Below are 22,076 nucleotides of genomic sequence, written 5' to 3'. Positions count from 1 at the left end.
TGTCTCGTTGCCCCTTGAAACATTCAACAGCTTAAAAGCAGATTCAGCTCCTGGCCCAGAAGGAGCTCACTGCGCCCCGGGGGCCCGATCTCCCCCTGCACAGGCCGCCCCCGCCTCACCGGCCCAGGCTCTGACCCGCCCCAGCCCCACCCCGCAGACCCCTCCATCCGGAACCGGGGCCCCAGGCCTGCACATGAGCCTCAGGGTGCTGGCAGGCCAAGGGGGCACGGCCACACAGGGAAGGGCAGCTCTAGCAGCCGCCGCCCCTGCAAGCAGCTTGTGCTGGCTCTCCCTGGAAGGTTCCGGGGCCTCATGGACCCCACAGGCCAGGGCCCTCCCGTGTCCTCGGGGGCCAGTGCAGGGCGACAGGAACAGAGCAGCCTGGAGCAAGGCTGGGCACCGCCAGCACCGTCGGGGCCTCCAAGACGGAAGGCTCCCGGCTGGGGACCGTCCGGTTTCCTTGGTCAAGTGAGAGAGAGATGCGCGTGCTGCTGTGACCGCCACACCTGCCCTCCACTGCGACACCAGACAAGCAGATCTGGGGACCGACCCCCCCGGACTGCCCCTGTGCTGGCTGACCGTCAGCAGACCACCTGACCTCTCTGGTGCGGAAACCTCAGCTTAGGGAGGGCAGAGCCCGCAGGCGGCGTGTGGTCACGGGGCCCTGCTGGCAGCCCTGCCCCGCTTCCCACCCAGCTTTGCCACTGAAGAAAAACAGCCACATCCCACCTCCTGCCAGACGCACTCCTGGCAGTCTCGTCTGTTTCCGAAAACACAGAGCTTGCTCCTAAGCCCGGGGTGAAAACAAGACTTTTTCCTGCACAGGGAAGCCCACAGGAAGGAGGAGTCTGAAGAATAGCCCCTAACCCCCACCCCCACCACCACCACGGGCCCCCCAGGGAGCGGGATGAAGCCCCGGGACCCCCGGCTGCTCACTGACCCCAGGGCACAGCCCAGGAGAAGCAACAGGATGTGCGCCTTGGGTGCCTCCACCCCCACCCCAGGCAGCCCCGCCGGGCACATGCCCCGCCTGAGGACAGACAGGCAAGGATGGGGCCTTGGCCAGGTCAGCAAGGTGGGTGGCTCAGTGGTGACCTGGGAGCCGGCTGGAGCACCTTGCAGAGCGCAGCATGGCATCCTGGGGGCTCTGCCCAGGGACGAGGACAGCACCACCAGCCCCTGGGGAACCAAGACAACGGCGAGCAGGCGGCAGGGCCAGCCGGGGAGCCACCCTCTGGGCACAGGAGGAGGGCTGCCAGCCGGGGCAGCTCCATTCTGCACACTTGTCTCGAAGCCAGAGTCCAGCACCTAAGCTGCAGGTGAGTCTGGCAAAGCAGAGCTAAGGGACAGCTCGTGAGCCTGGGCCACTGCAGGGGAGCACAGCTCGGTCACAGCCCAGACCATGCTTGATGCTGCCAACGGGCCACTCGCTCTGACTGCCAGGGGTCTGTCAGCTCAGCGGGGTTCTCTGTGGCCCTCCCGGCGCAGGCACTTTACGTAGATCCCATCCGGCCCCCCACGACCCACAGCTTCGGCCGTGTTGTGTCCATTTCACAGACGAGGACACAGCTTGGGGAAGGCCAGCATGGGCTTCAGGCCATCGGCAGGAGAGGAAGAGCAGGAGAGCTGGGGAGACGCCGCCATGCAACCCACTCCCTCCCTGGGTGGCTTTGGAAGGAGCAGACTCCAGTGTTCCCGCACGGCAGGACGGTCCCATCAGAGCCAGGTTCATACCCGGGCCCGGGAGGCTGAGGGAGCCGGGGCGCCAACACCTGCCCCAGCCATACACCCAGGCTGGCATCTGCACCCGGGAGGCCCGGGCGCCGTGCAGTCTGCCTAGAACCGGCGACACGCGGCAGGGACGGTTCCATGATCTCAGCTCTGACGGTCCCATCTGCTTTGGAGGAAGGGGACCTCTGTGGGGCCACGTGCACCCCAGGAAAAACCCCAGGGCCCCAACAGCCTCTCTAGAGTTGGCTAAACTGCTGTTTGAAAACAGCACAAATCACAAAACAGCGTGTGCCCACGGCAGCTTGGCCTCCCACCAAAGTACCCAGCATCCTCCCAGGGCCCCGAGTGCACAGAGCTTCGGGACAAATTGGCTTTTAATGAGGGAAGTCACCCTTCCAGGGGAAGAATGCGGCTGCCGGGAAATCGTTTGCCCCAGGGCCGGCCCCGCCTGTTAAAGAGGCTGCTCTAGAAACCAGAGTGGTTAAAACCACGAGCCTTGTTCTATGGGATCTGCTGGAGCATAAAGCGTTAAATCACGTTTCTTTCAAAAGAAATAAAACACTCTGTTTCACCCACCAAGAGACAAGGGGCAGCCGGGACTGTGAGGACAACCCACCCCACGTTATCCCCGAGAAAAAGCAAAAACGGATGCTCCCGCGCCCCAAAGGCAGCCCCGCCTCCCGGGTCATATTAGAAAGGATGCGTCACATTTTCCAAAGGAGACGCCACCCACAGCCAAGGAGGTGCTGGGGGCTGGAGAATCGCCTCCTTCAGAACATGGCCTTGCGGTCAACAAAAATCTCTGGCGCCTGGCAGCCGCTCCAGCTCAAAGCCAACACCACGACCAGGAGGCTCCCGGGACTCAGAACATATTCCTGAGCTGTGGCTCCATCAAAAGCCTGCCGGCTTCAGGCGGCAGAGCAGACCTGCCTTGTCGATGGAGAGACAAGCAGAGGGGACACCCGATTCGAGACGTTCCTTTCCGAGAATTATAAACGGGGAGTTCCCACTGTGGCTGGGGCGCAGGCCGCAGCTGCCGCTCCAGTTCGACCCCTGGCCTGGGAACTTCCAGATGCTGCAGGTGTGGCCATAAAAGAGGGGAAAAAAAGAAAAGAGAAGAGAAAAGGAACTTATAAACGGATTTCTTTCTCCAGTCCTCCACGGGGTGCTGGCTGCGGGCCACTCATAGGCCTGGGTTCTCGAACACACCTCACCCACACAGCATCACACAGAGGCTGGGCCGTCACCCGCCATCTCGCCACCTGGCAACGGTGGAGCTGGGATTCGAACCCAGCCCTGCCTGTCCTCGTGTTTCCCTCCAGCGGCGGTGCTCCAGATGTGTGCTCGAGGGGAAAAAGCACTTCTGGCTCAGGAAATCAAGGAGGCAGAATTTGGTTTCGGATCCGAATTTGTTTCCACTAGAGAAAGCTTTTTCCTGTATCTTTACAATAAAGGACACACCTTAGACACTAGAATGATGTGGCTCAGAAAAGCTACCTCCCGGTCCTCGAACCCCAGCCCCGGTGCATGGCCACATCCAGACCTCGGGCCACAGAAGAAAGGGCAGTGAACGCAACCCGGGCTCCAGGTCACCAAGCAGGTACCCAAGCCGAGCGCTTCACAGGTGAGCCCAGGTGGGCCCTGACATCTCTCGAGGTAATGGTACGGACACCCACTTTTTTTTTTTTTTGTCTTTTTAGGGCTGTACCCGCGGCATATGGAGGTTCCCAGGCTAGGGGTCGGTCTACGCCACAGCCACAGCCACAGCAACACCAGATCCAAGCCATGTCTGCGACCTACACCACAGCTCACGGCAACACCAGATCCTTAACCCACTGAGCAAGGCCAGGGATCAAACCCACGTCCTCATGGATACTAGTTGAACAACAACGGGAACTTCTCACCATGTTCTAGAAATGAATCCTAAAGCTCACCAACATCAGTGGTTTTCCCCAGACCCTCCCTCCAGCAAAAAGCCTACACAGCAAAGACCCAACCCCTCCATCCCAGTCTATGCAACCCCCAAGCTTTTGACACCAGCTCCGGGGAAGAGCCGCAGAGCTGCTCAGGCCTGGCCGCAACGGCCGGGCCACTCTGCGCTTCGTCAGGATATCTGCACAGGTCCGGTCAGGGGGAGGCTCGGGGTGGCTGGGGGCGAGGCGGGGGGCTATATAACTCCTTGAGTTTGGCAGTGCCAACCGGATCTGGGTGCACGGCCCGCCCTGCTGGTCCCAGGCTGCAGCCGTCCTGGACTCCTGTTCTGCAGGACCCACAAACCCACCTTCACGCACGGGTTGGTTCCCCCCCAATTCCACATAGAGGTGGCTGTTCTGCTCCTTCCCTGCCGAGCCTCATCCGCCCGACGGCTCTGGCCCACCGTCCCTCCTGCTCTGGCGCTGGGTGAGTGGCAGGAACTGGCAGGTGTCAAGCGCCTGCCATGAGGAACCGGGGTGCTTTACTGCAGATGCATTCAACCTCGCGGAATTCCCACCACTGTCTGCGAAAGACCTGCCTTCATGATCCCTTTTTTTGGCTATGTCCGCGTCATCAGAGGTTCCTGGGCCAGGGAGCGAACCCGAGCCACCGCAGTGACGACGCCAGATCCTTAACCCGCGGCACCACCAGGGAGCTCCTCGAGATCCTGTTTTACAGATGGAGGCCCTGAGGCTTAGAAACGTCAGAGCAACCTGCGCGAGGCCGGGAATCAGCACACGAGAAAGCAGGGAGTGTGGCCCTCAGCTGCCCCTGAGCGTCTCGTGGTCACGCACGAGGCCCGGGAGGACCCTGGAGAGAAGTGAGACTTCCTTTTCCGCACGTGCCATCAAAGCCCGAAGGCGCGTGCCATCGCATGCCCGCGTCCAGGGACAGACATCCCCGACTGGCGAACAGAAGCGGCGTGACCAGCACGCGGCCTCTCCCTCCTGCTGTCCCCAAGACAGCATCAGGCCAGTCAGCACCGCTGGCCCCAGGTCGCCAAGGCGAGGCCAGCCCTGCGGACCGTGGCCACGCACGGGCCTGTGTCCGGGCTGCGTGGGACTGCCGGCCCGTCCTGCTTACCTCGAAGACCTCCTCGTCCAGAATCCGCGTGCCGAACACGATGATGCCGTTGACGTCGATGATGGGGTGGTCGCTGCGGTCCAGGAACTTGGTGGTCTTCTTCTTGCAGTCCAGGATCAAGGTGACGTTCTTCCTGTGGACGCTGAGTGCGACTCTGTGCCACCTGCAGGGAACGGGCAGCCCGGGCGGGTGAAGGGGGGCTCACGAGTGCTGGTGGTCAGACAGGCTGGGGCGCAGCTCCACACCCAGGGCCACACGAGACCTGCTGCTCCCAGGCCCCGGGGTCTCATCTCTGGGACGAGGACAGCCGTCCCGCCCCGAGGGCAGCCCTGAGACGGGAGTGGGCGGGCCAGGCGGTCAAGGGCAGGGAGCCTGCGGGGCGATTCCCTGGGGCCGTCGTAACCCCCAACGGCAAAGGCTGCCAGAGAAGGCTGACGGGAGACAGGGAGCCCGAGAGATATAGATGCAGCTCGGGGAGAGACACAGGAATCCCGCCCTGAGGTCTTCAAAGCCCCGGCACGTGGCCTCAGACGTGTCAGCCCCAAAAGGGGCAATTTCAGACGGCCAGGCTTCAGGGAGGCCCCAGTTGAGAATTCTGAAAAGACTTGACTCTGGAAAGGTTTTTTTGGTTTCTATTTGTTTTTTTTTTTACCTTTTTTCTTTGCTTTTGCTTTTTAGGGCTCCACTTGCCGCATATGGAGGTCCCCAGGCAAGGGGTCAAATCAGAGCTGCAGCTGCTGGTCTATACCACAGCCACAGCAATGCGGGATCCAAGCCACATCTGCGACCTACACCACCGTTCATGGCAACACTGGATCCCCGACCCACTGAGCAAGGTTGGGGATCGAACCTGTGTCCTCATGGATACTAGCTGGATTTGTTTCCACTGCACTACAGTGGGAACTCCCTTATTTTTGTTTTTATGGCCACGTTGAAAGCATAGGGAAGCTCCCAGGCCAGAGATGGAATCCAAGCCACTGCAGCAACTCGGGATCCTTTAACCCATTGCACCAGGCCAGGGATCAAACCCACATCTCTGCAGCAACCTGAGCCACTGCAGGTGAATTTTGAAGCCCCCAAACCACAGTGGGAACTCCTCCGTGTCTTATCTTTAAGGCTATCCTAAATCCTTTCTGGGACAAGTTGGGTACACCTACACAATTTCCCATGTCCCTTTGGCTATGAAGCTGCTAGCATCTAATACAGTTCAGGGCATTTCACAAAGGGCTTGTGGGGGCCTGGGGGGACGAAAGGCTCCAGACCCCAGTCTAAGACCCAGCCCCCGGGACTCCAAGCCCAGTGCTCTCTCCACCTGCGGCTCACCGCTGGGCAGGTCGGCACCGTCCTGCTACAAAGCACATCCCGCCATAACGTCCCCAGTTGAGGCAGGGAGCGTTGGGTGGCCTGTCCCGACCCTCCAGCAGAGGTGGGGGAGGGGGGCGGTTGCTGAGTGGTGCCACTCACTTGCCATCTGAGAGGTTGATGCCTCTGAAGAGCGGGTAGTCCTCTGGCCCTGGTTTCCCGGTGTGGTCCTCGTAGAGGAAGACCGGGGAGCGGCCCATCTCCAGGCCGATCTGCTGGATGCCCTGCTCATTGTAGATGGAGACCAGGAAGGCCTGGCTGCCTTTCTTGGCTTTCACAGTGGTTAGAATGGAGAAGTCTTCGGGGAACGCAGATGCTGGAAAAGAGGACAGGAGAGATAAGAAGGTAGTCCGGAAGCCCCCAGCTGCGAAGAGAGCCAAACAAACCAGCCCAGGGACCTGGGAGACTTTGCTGTATGTGGCGGTGCACAGCCAGTTGCTGCCCATCTGCCCCTTGATCAAACTGTTCCTAAAGCCTTTCCCATCACCAGATGGCCAAACCTACCTACCCCCTTGGAGGAGGCTCTGTTCAAATGCAAACCTGATTGGTCCTTCTGACTGTGAGCCTCCAACGCCATCTTTTCAGTCCCCACACCTCGATACATCTATGCAGAAATCCCTCTTAGAACCTTCTAGAATGTGAGCTTCCTGTGGGAAGGGGCTGTTCAGATGCATCTTTGTACCCTCTGCAGGGCCTAAAGCTGTGCCTTGCAGAGTGTGTCTCATCCAGCACCCAGCGGAGGGAGGGTGCGGAGAGGGAAGAGGGGAAGAAAGGCAGAGGCTCATGACTAGAATTGAACTTTGTGACAGTTCGTGGTTGCTGCACAAAGCAGAGAAAAAGTAGAATACATCGAAAGCCTTCAAATTTAAAAAGAAAAGCCAAACCCTGGTGTGTTGGTAGGAGGGAGGGTTCCTTACCAAACAGGCCAGAACCAACATGAGCTCATGACAAGCCAGACCCACGCTGGCCCTGCGGAGGGCACCAGACCTGCTCCGCTCGCTCCGGGACTCTACACGTGCATACCCTTCGTGCCCCGTGACCGTGGCGGGGACAGGCGGTCTCGGCCCCCTCCTCCCGTCAATCCTGGGGCTGGAGTCAGCGGTTCTCTCTGTGTGCAGTTTGCATTTCTGCTGAGAGCGAGGGCCGGGGGCTGACTGAGAGCTGAGCTACTTGATGCACAACCAGGAAATTCAGCCCGTCCGCGTGCATCTCAGAACCAGGCAGAGGGAGCGGACCCAGAGGGGCGTCCATGGGGACACGGGACAGGGGAAGGATGAGGCCCTGGGGCTGGACATGCCTCACGCTCGGCGTGCTGCAGGGCTGGAGCCCAGCCGACCCTCCTGGGTAAGGACAGAGCCCACACCAGACCCACCCCTCCTAGAACTATAACAAGGTGAACCAGATGGCGGGGGTGGAGAGCCGGGGGTTAGTGCGTGTCTAGCTGGGAGGCTGTCCGCAGGCGCCCTCTGCTGACAGGACCGCCCCACTGCAGGGCCGCGGCCCTCTGCTTCTGGTCACTGTGCCCTGCCAGGGAAAGAGGATGCCCGAGGCCCAAAGTGGAGGAGAAGAGGGCCCTGGGCAGAAGGGTCTCTAGGGTGAGGACAACAGGGGCCACAGGAGCTTCGGGCAGAGAAACTAAACCCCGACAGCCAACAGAGGGCTGTGTGCGCTCTCAAGGCCGTGTCGGGAGGCGGGTGAAGAATCCACCCCACAGGCCCCAAAGCTCTGGCAAGGGTGTGGATCGGGAAAGGCCCAGGCTCGCAACCCAGAGTCAGGCGTGCATGACCGAGCGGGAAGCTGGGGTCTACTACGCTCAGCGCAGGGGCCCGGCTCTCCCCGCAGGGGCCCAGCTGGATGCCTCACTCCCGGAGCAGGGGGACAGCTGCAAGGGGCAGGTGGAGGTGGCAGGTGCGGTCACCTGAGGAAAGGCCACCTTCACTGCGGAACCGGCTCAGGCTGCCCTTCCCCCGACAGGAAACCACTTGGAAAGGGGTCTGCTCAGGCCACTGCTGTCCTCCAAACGTGGGACATGGGGGGGACCTGCCCATGCAGGCCCCGTGGGAGCCCCCAGCCAGGCCGAGGAGGACCCTTGGGTCCCTGGGGGCGAGTGGGCACCGAGGGGCCCAGGGTGGTGTTTGACCCCAAGCATCTCGGGTCTAAGACACACGACAACCACGACCTGGGGCCCTTGCTCTCGTCTCACAGAGTCGCCCGCCTCCTGTCCCTGTCCCACGATGACTCCACACCACATCCAGGGACCCCCTTGTCTCAAATAGTGAGAGGCTGGGGAGTGGGGGACCGTCCAGGACCGCGAACGAACCCCCTCCCTCCCAGCTCAGTAAGATGCGGTTCCCGATTTTTGAATCGCCACGGGAGCAGGTGTTCTCAGCACAGATGACCTGAAAGGGTAAGTCTGTGTGCCATTCTCTCTCTCCGGGCAGAACCAGTGGATTTACCGTCACTTTCGAGACGGTCCATTCTGGTGGTGGCGGGAGCGGGGCGCTGGCACGCTCCATAATCTACCTCGGCTGGGAGAAACGCACCTGCTACCCAACATTCCGCATGGCATCTCTCTGAGAAAGGTCAGACTGAGAGCTGCGCTCCCCAGAGGCTCAGTGACTTCCCTCGGTTATTTGCTTTTCACGTGGGCTGAGGCCCCGAGGTACACAGTGGGAGTTTCATACGTGCACCTGACTCACTGGACAGGATGCGCTGCTGGAGGGAGGCTGACTCTGGAGCCCTCCCCCACCCCGGGAGGGGGGCCTGGAGGACATCATTCGGCCCAGCCCCCCGCTGCAGATCCTGAGCAGGAAGGGAGTCTCGGCGGCCCCAGGGTTACTAGAGGGGGACACAATGGGGAGAGGGCCCCAGTCCTGGGCACAAGAACAGAGGAGGGGCTGGGGGACCCCGAGGAGGCTGCCTTATCTGGATGTCTCCAGAGCAGAGGCTCGGCCCTGCGTGATGGCCGCAGGCTCCACCAGGGGCCCGGGCAGCCTCAGGGGCCACGTGTGCTTCCTGCATTCAAGGAGGGTCCATGATGGCATCTTCTGGGGTCCCGGGCTGGCCTTACCTCGACTCGATGCCCTACCCCCACACTGCGGGCAGAAGACAACCGGGAACTGCCAGGCCTGCCATGCGACCCTCTCCAGGGTGTTGGGGGTGCCCATTGCCCACAGGGCGTCACTGTCCTGGGTGCTGCTTTAGTCCTCAAGGCCTGGTCTACATGGTGGCAGGACCACCCAGCATGAACCACCGGGACAGGTCGGGGACTTGGCATCGAGCTCTGGGCCCTGCCAATCTCAGAGCCCAAATTACAGGCTCTATGCAAGCCCAGCAAGTCCTCCTGGGGCGGGGGAGGAACCCTGGGCCCCGCGCTGCCGACGGGCGCAGAGAGCACCCACCTGCTTCTCCTTAGCAGCTGCGCAGGGGGCGAGGCCCTGAAGGATCCCAGCCCCGGGAGCTTGGTTTCCCGAAAAGAGAGAAGGCCTGGAGCACAGGCCGTCAGGACAAAGCCGCAGAATCGACGAGCTGACGAGGCTGGCCTGCTGGACATTGCGGGAAACGGGCATCTCGCCGGGGCTGGGGGCAGGTCCCCACAGAGGCTCCCTAACACCTGCTCGGCCCTGGCCCGAACCCTCGCCCAGAACCCAGACCAACACAGCCAGTGCCAGCGCACCATGGGCTCAGCGAATCCAGGCCACCACCATCCCGGGTTCTTTCATGGAGAGAAGTCACCGGGACCTGAACTTGCTTTGCACTGAGATGTCGAAAGTATCTGTGCTCAGCTTGGGCCACCACGGTCCCCAACCACACCTCCTGCAGCTGCCCTGCACGCACGGCGTCTAAAACACAGCCGGGAGTTCCCTGGCGGCCTAGCGATTAAGGAGCCGGTGCTGACACTGCAGCGGCACAGGTTCCACCCCTGGCCCAGGAACTTCTGCAGCCTGCAGGCGTGGCCAAAAAAATTAAAATAATAAAATGCAGCCAGACACCTTGGCTCCCAGGGTGGGCAGGGTGGCATCCGAGCAAAAAGCATGACAGGTGGGGGCGCACCCCCAGGTCCCCAAGAGAGGAAAGGACAGAGGGGCTGTGTGGCTTCGCGTGGCCCAAGGTCCACAGGTCACACTTGACTGACATCTGAGAAGGTCTTGTCACAGGGCTCCCTGCCTAAGCCCCAGAAATGCCCGCTTCAATCACCCCAAAGCAACGCCAGCTTTGCTTGGCATTAATGAGGTGATTGTTACATAGAGACCCATCCAACTCCAGAGGCTAACTGTGGCCAGAAGGCACCGCAACAGCCTTTTAAACTCTTTCAGTGTCTAATCAAGTCCCTAATTTGAGAGCTTGGGAAAAGATGAGCTAAAAAAAAAAAAAAATCCTTATCTTGCTACTCGGGAGCTCGTGCTAGATCTCCAATAATCGGGCTGAACCCCGAGACCCTGTGATATTTCTCGCCAGGAGATACATCAGCAGAAAGGAAGGGAAGGACAGACACTCTGGAGAGTTGGTCGGGACCCTGAATTAGGTGGCGAGGACCAGATTAGCCGGTCAGCCAGCCAACTAGAGGGGACCTCCAGGGAGGACACCTCATGCCACAGGATGCCCCCGGCAGGTGACCGGCCACGCCACGCTCACAGCACGCTGCAGGTGTCTGTCCCAAAGTCACGGAGGTCCTGGGCCACCGGCTCTCACAAGCCGTCCCCAGAGCCAGTGCCCTCCATCCCTCTAGGATGAGAATTCCACACGGGGGCCTCGGGGCAGCACAGCAGACAGCGCCTGGGTGATTCTAAGGGACAAGGGCACGACGTGCTCCGCCAGGCGTCTGGGAAAATGAAAGCCCCGCCATTCCTGGTGGCGAGCGGACCAGGGAGCCGTGGCCGTGACTTCCGCCTGCGAGGATGTGTCCAGCCTTCTGGAGCGAGCCCATCTGGCCCCCAGAGGTGGTAAAGTGGGGGGCTCTTTGAGACACAGTGAAGGGGCTCTCGCCAAACCCAAAGCCACATTCCTGGAAAGGGCAGACCCGGCGTCTCTCCCAAGCCACACTCTCCAAAGGCCCCGTGGACGTAAAGGTCGGCGGAGAACATGCCTGGGGTGGAGACGAGGGTGACGAGGGACAGACAGGCTCAGAGGGAGCAGAACGCAGCCCTGGAGGCGCGGGTCCCTCAGAAGAGCGCTCGGGGTTCGATGTCGGGGCACCTCCCAGCACCAAAAAGATGATAATTCTAATAACGACAAGACAGCTGAGGTCAGCGCCGCTGCCCGAGGTCCCTGATCCCCTTCTGACCCACGCGGGAAGATGGGCCCCTTTGGGCAGCGGGAGGGGTGGTCGATTGTGGGCCTAAGTCCCCAGCCGACCCAATATGCCAGGGGGTGGGGGGAGGGGGCCACCCCCTGCCCCCCGGCTGGGTGACGGGGACAACTCGGACGCCGCATTCCGGCAGCTCCTGTCACTTCCCGCTCAGGGCACATAATTAAAAGCAGGGATGTGACACTTGGCAATTGATTCTCATTAAAAGCCTGCGCTCCTGCACTGGGGCCCATGACATTGATTCGTGCATCTCTTAATGTCCTTGCCCCCAATTAAGCTATGTCTAGAAGTGTCTCATTTCCCGTGACCCCGGGGGGTCTACCCGCGTCACCAGGGAACCATCCAGAGCCTTTTTGCGTTGGGCGTCCTGGCAGCCTGTCCACAGCTGAAGAGACAGCGGCTTGCAGGCGCGGCGGGAACAGAGCAGACCCACCCCCGCTCGGGGGGTGGGGGTGACAGCTGCCAGGCTGGGCTGTGTTCTCAGCGCTCGGAGATCAAACCTGGCTCATTCGAGGGGTTCCCGGAAAGCCGGGCACATCCCTCCCACCACACGAGCTCCAGGCTCTGCTCCCTGGAGGGGCCCGGGGGACACGTGGACCCCCTCGTACCAGGGTACAGCTGTTTGGTGGGCGCACTGAGCTGGGCATCTTTCGTGACCCTGTAGGCGACATCGGGGCCTTTTGAAGATCGCCGTGCTGCGCAGAAGCCCGTGGTCTTGGTTATCCCGTCAGGCAGGTTGTGAAAATCTAGAACCTTCAGGAGATCTGCTGGCTGAGCTGAAACGACAAGGGGAGGGCTGCAGTTAGCCACAAGCAGGCAAGGAGGGCGCCCAGGGCCGGCCGCCCTCGTGAACTGGAAACCAACCCCGGCCACCTCCCCGCACCCAGCTGAGAAGCGGTGCCCTCGGGGCCAGGACACCCCGCTTTGCAGAAACACACACGTCCAGCTCAGCCGAACCAGGGCCCCGACCCGGTCCCTGAGAGCAGCCACCCGCCAGGGGCCAGTCCTCCCTTATCAAGCACTGACGTTGCTCTTGCCCCCAAGTCCCCAAGTGGCAAGTGTGTTACAAGCCCCGAGCCCGCAAACACCTCTTCTTATTAGTGTCGCAGAAAATCCGCCCCAACAGGAGCTGAAAGGTGGCATTGGATCCCATCGCGGACAGAAGCAGATGACCGCGGGCGGGCTTATGAACCGGGAGTGACGGACAGCTCATGAAATCTGTTACGAAACCGCTGGAGCATGCGCACCACCTGGGGGCCACTGAGAACGGCAGGGCTGCCCCTGGCACATGTCATCTGCCCCTCCATCTTTATCCAATTAAAATGCAATCTTCCCATCAGGGTTTACACAAATAGCCGGTTTCCATTTGCCCCCAGAAGACTGACGCCTGCTGGGCAAGACAGGCACGGAACCCAGAACGAGGGAGGTCCCTGCGTCCCTTCTGGAAAGTTCTGACCTCCCCCCATGGCGCTGCAGAGAAGGGGACAGCCCCAGAGGGCAGGGAGAAGCTGGCGTCAGGGCGCGCTCCACCGTCCCCGACACCTGCTAAAGATGGACTCCATGTGCCTGCACCAGCCCCCAGATCAGGAAGACCCCCGACCTCCAGGCTCTGGTGCCCGCAGGCTTGGGGGCTGCGCGCCCACTGCCCTAAACACAGCCGGTTCTGTGCGCAACATTCTGCCTGTGTTACTACAAACATGGGGCCCTGGGAGTCCAGGCAGGGAAGGTGAACTCAAATTCAGTCATAGTGACAGGACACAGGGAGGACTGGGGCGCTCCCCGGGCTTTCGGGGACCCCAGCAACCAGCACCTTCATGGCCCTGTGGCTGTGGGTGTGGCTGACCATACCCCCTCCACTGGGGCCCGTGAGCCTGCCAGGCCAATCAGAGCACAATGCCCAGGGGAGGGCATGTGACTGGACCAGGCTCCCTTCTGGGGCTTGCCCCTCTAAGAAAGAGGAATCCCTCTCTGCCCTTCGGCCCCACCCATGGCCGATGAACCTGCAGCTGGGCGGGGGACCGTCTCCTGAAGGCTTGGGGAGTGCCTGTCTGAGGGTGTGGACAGACTCCTGCCACATGGTCTGAGCTCCTGGATCAAGCTGTGCCTGAAGAAGACTCATCTATACGAATAAGTAAGTATCCTTATGCTTATGCCAATTCGGGTTACATTCTGACACCTGCTAGTCCTCACCCACTTCTGGGGGCAACAGCAGAGCTGGCGCAAGCTTACTGCTGAGATCTCTGGGCCTCTTAACTATTCAGTTTCTGGCTCACTGACCTTTCTCCCCAGAGGGTTATTAAATGCCTGGGACTTGCTCAAGAGGAAAGTTCCACATTTGCAACAGGGGTGGAAGCTCTGCAGGTGAGCAAGGACCCCCAAGGCTGGTCTCCCCTGGTTCTGGACAAGCCTTCAGCCAGCTGCTGTGTGTGGAGCCCAGCACCACCAGGGGCAGGGGGTGGGGTACGCGGTGGGGGTTGCACACAGCCTCACCGCTTGTCCGGGCAAGGCCCTAACACGAGACCCACCCGGACAGAGGCCCTGTCCCTGGGGGCAGGTCTGGAAGGGGAGCAGGTGCTGGCCAGGGCGGTCAGTGTGGATGATGCCACTGGCCCCCCGTTCGCCCCCATGAGGAGCTGGACCCGGCTCCGAGGGAGAGCAGGGTGGAAGGGAACAGAAGCTGCTCTTCTCCACCGCGAAGCACGGCCCCAGTCCCAGGACCCACATGCCGGGGCTCTGAGGGCCCCGTTCCACAGTGTCACTTCTACAACTCAGCTTTGCTGCAGACCTGTCACTTTTTTCTTTCTTTCTTTCTTTTTTCTTTTTTTTTTTTTTTTGACCATACCTATGGCATTTGTGAACTCCCAGGCCAGGGATCGAACCCAAACCAGAGCAGTGACAACACCGGATCCTTAACCACTAGGCCACCAGGGTACTCCCAGACCTCTGTCATTTGAATCAAGGGACAAGAAACGGGGGACAGGGATTTCCCACCTCTGCAGAGGGAGGGACACGGGGGGACCCAGGACAGGCTTGGTCCGGGCTGGCGTTTGCCACCTATAGAGTCACTGCTTCTCGTGGCTCCTACCCAGAGCCCTGTCCCCACCGGGGGTGGTCAGCCCCTCACATATCAGTAGCGTCTGGGCACCAGCGAGCCCTCCTACCCAGCCCCCCACAGGCCTCGCCAGTGCTCATCCACTTGACATGAGAAGCAGAGAGCCAGGCGCAGGTGCCCTGGACGCAGCCCGTGGGAAGAGATGGCCGTGCCAGCCGCTGGCACACCTGCCTCAGTGACAGAGCTGAGCCCTGGCTCATCTCTGAGATTCGGCTCCAAGAGCGGCAGTGGCCAGGAGAGGCCTCGAGGAGCCCGGCCGGCATCTGGGACTCACACGCCATTCGCATGCGATGCTTTTTCCAGATGCGCAGGCTCGCGAACCTGCTTTCTCCATTGCGCGCGGGGACAGCTCTTTGCCCGAAGGCTTCGGGGCCAAGTTGACGGACTTCTGCTGCAACAAGCTGAAAGGCCACCGACCTTTCCAGGCCCTCTGCCACCCCTCCCGCCAGCCAGGGGCTCCCTGTGCCAGAGCTAAGAAGGCAGTTCTTCCTCTTAACAAAAGTTGTGGCGACGGCCCGTCTGGCAGGACGGTCCCCGTGGGCTCTTCTTCCTGGTGATGCCGCAGCGCCCTTTTGACGCAGCTTTGGGAGGAACCGGGAGCCCAGTTCCTCTATCGGCATGAGGAGTCCGCTGGGAGATGGTGCCGGCTCTGGGAACAGTTGGGTGTGGGCTGGAGCCTAGCATCTCCCACCAGGAAGCAGGCCCCACGACCTCTCTGGAGGCCGGTGAGAAGGGCCCGGCACAGTTCCCCGGACCAGGATCTTGACACGCGGACCCCTTTCCTGCCTCCTCCCTCCGAGGAGGACACCCCTGGCTTCCTCCAGGCTCACAGCACCCGAGGACCACAGGGGATGGTCCCAGGGCTTCGAGAAAGCAGAGCCCGGTGGCACCCACGTAACCCTGGCCTGTTGGGTGGGAGGGGTGGGGGGGAGCGGGCCAGGAGCGGCCTCAGCTCACTCAAGTTCTCCCTGCTCTGTGGAGCCCGGACACTAAAAACCGCATTTCCCAGAACGCCCTGTGGGAAGCGCTCCAACGCAAATGCGTCCCACGCTCAGAGTGGAGCTGGAATGAAAGAGAGACCCTCCTCCTGCAGGGTCTGGGCTACGAGCCAGGGCCTGCGACCAGGTCCCGGGACCAGGAACACTGGCAGCAGTGACTTCCCAAAGTCTGAGTGGCCGCTTTACTATGGGGATGTGACCCTGAGTGGGGGACCCATAAGCCCAGCGCTCCAGCTCTGCCACTGGCTGTGTAAGCCCTACTTCCTGCACTCAGCCTCGTCCCCACAACAGCCTGCTTGCTTTCTGCTGTTGCACTGAGCCTGCGGAGACCGTGCAGAGGTAACCAGGTATTACACCCCCGGACCCGTCAGGGACTGAATGCAGGAGAGGTCAGTTTTAAGGCAGAAGGAAGCATGTGAGGAAGGACTTGGGAATGTAGAACTGAGCTCCAGGTGCCAAATGCCAAAAAGGCAGCGGGAGGGCCCAGGAAAGCAGAGGCACAAAGGAGGAGCCCAAATACGGAAGTGTAGGCTGGATGGACAGATGGATGATAGATGGAGAAATGGACAGATGGATGGATGGATGGATGGATAGACAGATGACGGATGCGGATGGATGGGCGGATGGATGGATGGACAGATGGAAGATGGATGGACAGATGGATAGATGGATGCGGATGGATGGACAGATGGATGGATGGATGGATGATGGATGGATGGATGGACAGATGGATGGATGGACAGATGGGTGGATGGATGGATGGATGGATGATGGATGGATGGACAGATGGATGGATGGATGGACAGATGGATGGATAGATGGACAGATGGATGCAGATGGATGGACGGATGGATGGATAGACGGATGATGGATGCGGATGGATGGGCAGATGGATGGATGGATGGATGATGGATGGATGGACAGATGGATGGATGGACAGATGGATGGATGGACAGATGGATGGATGGATGGGCAGATGGATGGATGGATGGATGGATGATGGATGGACAGATAGAAGATGGATGCAGATGGATAGATGGATGATGGATGGATGGACAGATGGATGGATGGACAGATGGATGGATGGACAGATGGAAGATGGATGCAGATGGATGGGCAGATGGATGGATGGATGGATGATGGATGGATGGACAGATGGATGGATGGACAGATGGATGGATGGATGGACAAATGGATGGATGGATGGACAGATGGATGGATGGATGGATGATGGATCGATGGATGGATGGACAGATGGATGGATGGACAGATGGATGATGGATGCAGATGTATGGACCGATGGATGGATGAACAAGCAATATACACGAGTGATACAAATCAGGAGGCAGATGTGCCAGAGATAAACTCCACAATTGTCCAGCTAAGTAGTCAAATGTTTCAACTGTCAATGGCAATGTCTCCACCAACCACACAAGGATGATCTCCCTGTCTCCCCCAAAAGGGGCTCCACAATCACCCCTAAAAGTCAGCCGCCCCCTGCTTCCCTCCCCTGAACCTGCAGAACAGCCGGGGTTGGTGCAGGCATCCCTAGGAGAGCAGAAGGAATCAGGCAACTGCTCTTAGCAGGAATTTAAGTTGGTTCCTGGCCATCAGCTGGCCTCTGGACACCACTCTACAGGGCTCAGGGCAAGGAAGAGGCCATGGGGGCCGGAGTGCCAGCCTGACTGGGTTCAAGGGTCTGTATCAGGCTCAGCAGCCCCTCCTTAGCAAGTGGAACCCCTCATGGGAGAAGGCTTCTCTGCGGACAACGCCAGGCTGCACCTGGCTTTCAGGAGCAGAGAGGAAGGGAAGCAGGGTGAGGGCCCAGCTCACCACCCTGGCTGCCAAGGATGTGTCCTCAGAATGGAATCGGGCTGCTCTAACGGGGCACTGCCGCCAGTGGTCTGGTGCCCCAGGGCTGGGAACAGTCAGGATGGGTGGACCCTCACCAAGGGCTGACAGCAATGCTTATCTTCCCAGCCCTCCCCAGCCCTCCCCAGCCCTCAGAGCCTGGTGCTGGGGTGGGGTCAGGATAAAAGTGACTCAGCCAGAAAGACCCACCTGAGCGCCAAGGCCCTGGTAAAGGGTGCCCTTCCGGGATTTAATGATTCACCCCCAAGTCTCAGCAGGACACAAAAATGGGTGGGATTTAGTCATCAACTGTGCAGGAGTTCTTTCACACACCGGGCACTCAGCCATGTTTGTTGCATGACTGAGTGAGCAAACCCACAGCTCTTAACCTATGACAGGCAGGGGGAGAGGGAAATGGCAGCTTGAACACTGCTGCCACCTCCGTAAAAAACACCATCTCCCCCTGCCGTGCTGCTCCATGGTCATGGTTTCATGCTGGGCTTAACTCTCAGGGCAACCCCAGGCCGAAAGCAGGGGACGCACGGCCATTCCATCTGCTGGGGAGGCACTGGGTTGAGGCCTCCCGCACGAGGCACACTAGGGCTTGCATGGGCTCTTGCTCAAATTCCACCCCTTTTTTGCTTTTTTCCCAACAGGCTATGAATAATCTTAAACACTCGCTATCGGCAAAGAGAGCCTTGGAAGCTCACGCCAGGGGGTCAATGGTCACCGTCCCCTCCAGCCTAGAGGCTCGGGCAGAGTTTGTGATGAATCAGAACCTGCTCACACGGTGCCTTTAGAGGCCATCAGGTCACTCACCGCTGGGGTCACCTGAACAGCCTCATCCCACACCTGCCTTCTCTGGTCCGGGAAGGCTGTGGCCCTTGTGATGAGGCACAGGACACTCATGACCCTGGGGTCCAGGAGTGCTTCCGGGCAAAGTGAGCCCTGCAGGGAGGACTTCCCAGGCCCCTGGCCCTGGATGGAGCTCCATGGCCCGTCCTCCCGAGGGCACAGCCCGACCTCTGCCACACCAAGCCCCCCGGACCCTGAGCCCAAGGCCAGGTCCTGCCGGCATCTGGGAGCAGAGCGAGTGGGACAGGTGCTGGGGAGCCAGCAGGAGGGGCGGGAGCGGAGAGAGGGTGTCTGCTCCATCCAAGGTCAATGTCGTTATGTTCAAGAGGACATGCAGGCGTCCCCACAGAGCCACCAAGGCGGACGTCTTCAAAATTCCCAGAGCTTTCTCACCTCAGAGCCAGAGGGGCCACGAAGAGCATCCAGGCTCACGACCTTCATGCTGAAAGAGGTGCGTGGGAAAGGAGTGCGACCATCACAAGGTCACACTGCAAGCGGATGCAGAGCCACCTGCAGCTTCTGATCCACCCCAGTCCCACAAGCTTCCTCCCCCTCGGCACAGGCAGATGGAAGACAGAGCCTGCGGCTGGCCCTCAGCCCACTGCCCTCACAGCCCTGGTGCACCTGCCGCTCCATAAGTATAAATATGTCTGATCCCCCACGTGAGGTGGGTCTGCCTTCCTGGGCTGCGGACCTCAGCGGGGCTGATGCCTCGGGAACCTGACCGACTCTCATGGTAACTGCCACCAAGCGCCACATCTGTCCGGTGTTTGTGGGGCGCCCAGCAGGGTGACCCTGGAAGCACCCCCACTCTTCCCAGGTCCCTGCACCCCTGCTAGCTCCCTCTCATGCCTCCTGGAAGCCAAAAGAGCCTCAGCTCTTCCAGGACCGAGGCCCGGGCGGGGAGGGGGGCTGGGAGCGTGGAGGCGCCACTGGCCCCGGGCTGAAGTGTCCGCACAGGGCAAGTGGCCCCATCGGGGAGGTCAGCCCAGCAGGTTGGAAAACAAACAGCAGCTTTGGAGGCTCCGACTGAAATTCCTGCTCCATGAGCCAGCAATGGGGGCAAAGCAACAGAACAGGGTGGAAACTGCGCTGCAGGCCTGGGGGCAGGGCAGGCAGGACCCGCGGCGGCCGTCCGTCCCGGACCATCCCTGCAGCCACTCATCCAGGATGTCACAGAGCAGAGGCCTGAGCCCAGCGCAGGTGAACTCGGGGCGTGTGCACAGGCTAACGGGCTCCTGCGCCAGCACAAACACAAGGTCCCCAAGCTCTGCTCCATGGAGCTGTCCCCAAGGATACCAGACTCCTCTGCCCAGTGTCAAGGCCAATTTCACCCCAGCCCTCTGACCCCAGTCCTTCCCAGGGGACCCAGCTCTCCCAGGTCACCTCCCCACCAATGCCATGTGTTTCATGACCCCCGAGAACAGCGCCCCTGGGGGTGAGCAGTGCCCAGCACCCCTGCCCTGCCCAGCCCAGGAGCCTGCCCATAGGCCTCGCAGGCTGGCGAAGCAGAGAGCAGCACTCTGGAGGCAGGCAGGGCTGGACCCACAGGGATGGACGTGAAGGGCCCGCCCGGCTCAGTCCCGCCCACCTCAACACACTCTCTCATCTCCCGCTAGTCTCTGTTGCTTCATGGAGACGAGAAACAGCCACCAATGAGGCCAGCTCGGGCCTGTGGGGCTCAGAGACACTGTGTTTGTCACTTGCCTTGGGCCCATTTTTCTGAAGGAGGACTGAGGACCCACCAGCAGGGCTTCTGGGGAGGAGATGGTGCCATTGCAGGTCACCCTCTGAGCAGACCCAGACCCAGACGTGCAGAGCCTCTGTCCCCCAGACCAGCCGCCCACTCTGCAGGGCAGACCCACCTGACTCTGCCACCGTGACGTCCCTAGCGGTGACACAGGACACCAGGGCTTATGGTACAGTGAGTGTGGCCCCGATCCCCAAGCCCCTGGTGAGCCACGCCTCCCTGGGCAAAGAGGGTTCTACCCGGAGCCCCCAGTCACCATCTACGAAACAGAAAGGACACCGCGAGGAGGCAGCACCAGGACGGTGGCCACGTGAGTCTGGAGCACAGCCCGGCGACTGCAGCGTCAGCTCAAGTGCACCCAGCCTGGGGGAGGGGCAGCTGGGCCCTGAGCACCCACTGTGCCCACATGCCCTGGGCTCTGCGCCCAACTCCTCCACTCCCTTGTTCATCAAGACAGCACACAAAGTGGGCACGTTCATTGGCAGATGAGGAACCACAGGCTGGGAGAGGCAGCTGAGTGTCCCAAGGCCACTGGCATGCAAACGGGTGTCTGGCTGCAAATACCTCTTCTCCCCCCAACGCCATGGGGAAGAAAGAGGGCAGGACACTCCCCGAGGCACCTCCAGACAAACCACGGCCAGGCTTGCCCCCTTCCAGGGAGTGACGAGAGAGCATGGTGGCAGTGACAAGGCAGAGCGAGGTCACTCGAGGGCACAGAAGAGCTGCTCCTTCTAGAGGTTCAGGGCCTCAGGAAGCCCTCAGATACAGGAGAGATCCTCAGCCTCTACCCCAAGGGACCATGGAGAACCTCAGAATCTTGGGCTGATGGGCGAATGGCAGGTCAGAGGCTGTCTCCTAGCTGGGCACAGCCTCAGCGTACTGACCTGGGTACCACCTGAGAAAACAGCCTGGAGACACGGTCCTCTGCTTTTCACAAGATCCTTTCAAAGAACCACATGGACCATCCGTAATCCACTGAAGGATGGGCACAGGGATGAAGGGAATGGAGGAGGGGTGGTGGAGAGATGGAAGGATGGGTTGAGGGATGGATGAATGGAGAGATGGGTTGATGGGTGGGCGGATAGGTGGATGGATGGAAAGATTGGAGGGATGATGGGTGGATGGATGGAAAGATGGAGGGATGGATGGAAGGATGGATGGAAAGATAGAGTGATGGATGGATGGATGGAGGGATGGATGGATGGATGGAAGGATGAAAAGATGGTGGGATAGAGGGAGGGATGGATGGAGGGATGGATGGATGGATGGGGGATGGATGGAAGGATGGAAAGATGGAGGGATAGAGGGATGGAAAGAGGGAAGAATGGAGGGATGGATGGAAGGATGGATGGAAAGATGGAGGGATGATGGGTGGATGGATGGATGGGTGGATGGATGGAAAGATAGAGCAATGGATGGATGGATGGAAAGATGGAGGGATGGATGAAAGGATGGAAAGATGGAGGGATAGAGGGATGGAAAGAGGGAAGAATGGAGGGATGGATGGAAGGATGGTTGGAAAGATGGAGGGATGGATGGAAGGATGGGTGGAAAGATAGAGGGATGATGGATGGATGGATGGATGGATGGATGGATGGATGGATGGATGGAAAGATAGAGCAATGGATGGATAGATGGATGGAAGGATGGAAAGATGGAGGGATAGAGGGATGGATGGAAAGATGGAGGGATTGATGGATGGATGGGGGATGGATGGAAGGATGGAAAGATGGAGGGATAGAGGGATGGATGGATGGAGGGATGGATGGATGGAGGGATGGAAGGAAGTATGGAAGAAAGGATAGAAGGAGAGATGATTAATGGAAGGATGACAGAAAGGAAGGATGGATGAGGAATGACTTCACGGATGGCTAGACGGATGGAAGGATGGATGGAAGGAAGGAATGCCATCATCCTGAAGATTCAATTGGTAAACTTTAATTTCTCAAAGCTTTTAGGTACCAACCACTCACCTGACCGTCTCCCTGTCCTGGGTGGTCTCACGCTACCTTCCGGGCCAGAGGTGAAGCCCTGTGTGATGCCTGTGTCTGA

The 22,076-nt window shown here is 60.1% G+C and overlaps 1 protein-coding gene across 1 annotated transcript in view; it reads right to left on the bottom strand.

Moving 5' to 3' along the window:
- Nucleotides 1–22,076, bottom strand: part of COL5A1 (collagen type V alpha 1 chain) — a 150,556-nt gene that overhangs the window by 100,418 nt on the left and 28,062 nt on the right. The window contains 3 exon segments of the mRNA XM_047768868.1: nucleotides 4,789–4,951; nucleotides 6,253–6,466; nucleotides 12,067–12,234. Of these exon segments, the coding sequence (XP_047624824.1) occupies nucleotides 4,789–4,951; nucleotides 6,253–6,466; nucleotides 12,067–12,234 (545 nt within the window).

This window comes from Phacochoerus africanus, chromosome 2 (genome assembly GCF_016906955.1).
Source record: "Phacochoerus africanus isolate WHEZ1 chromosome 2, ROS_Pafr_v1, whole genome shotgun sequence".
NCBI classification, from domain to species: Eukaryota; Metazoa; Chordata; class Mammalia; order Artiodactyla; family Suidae; genus Phacochoerus; species Phacochoerus africanus.
This window is presented reverse-complemented; position numbering and strand designations above follow the sequence as displayed.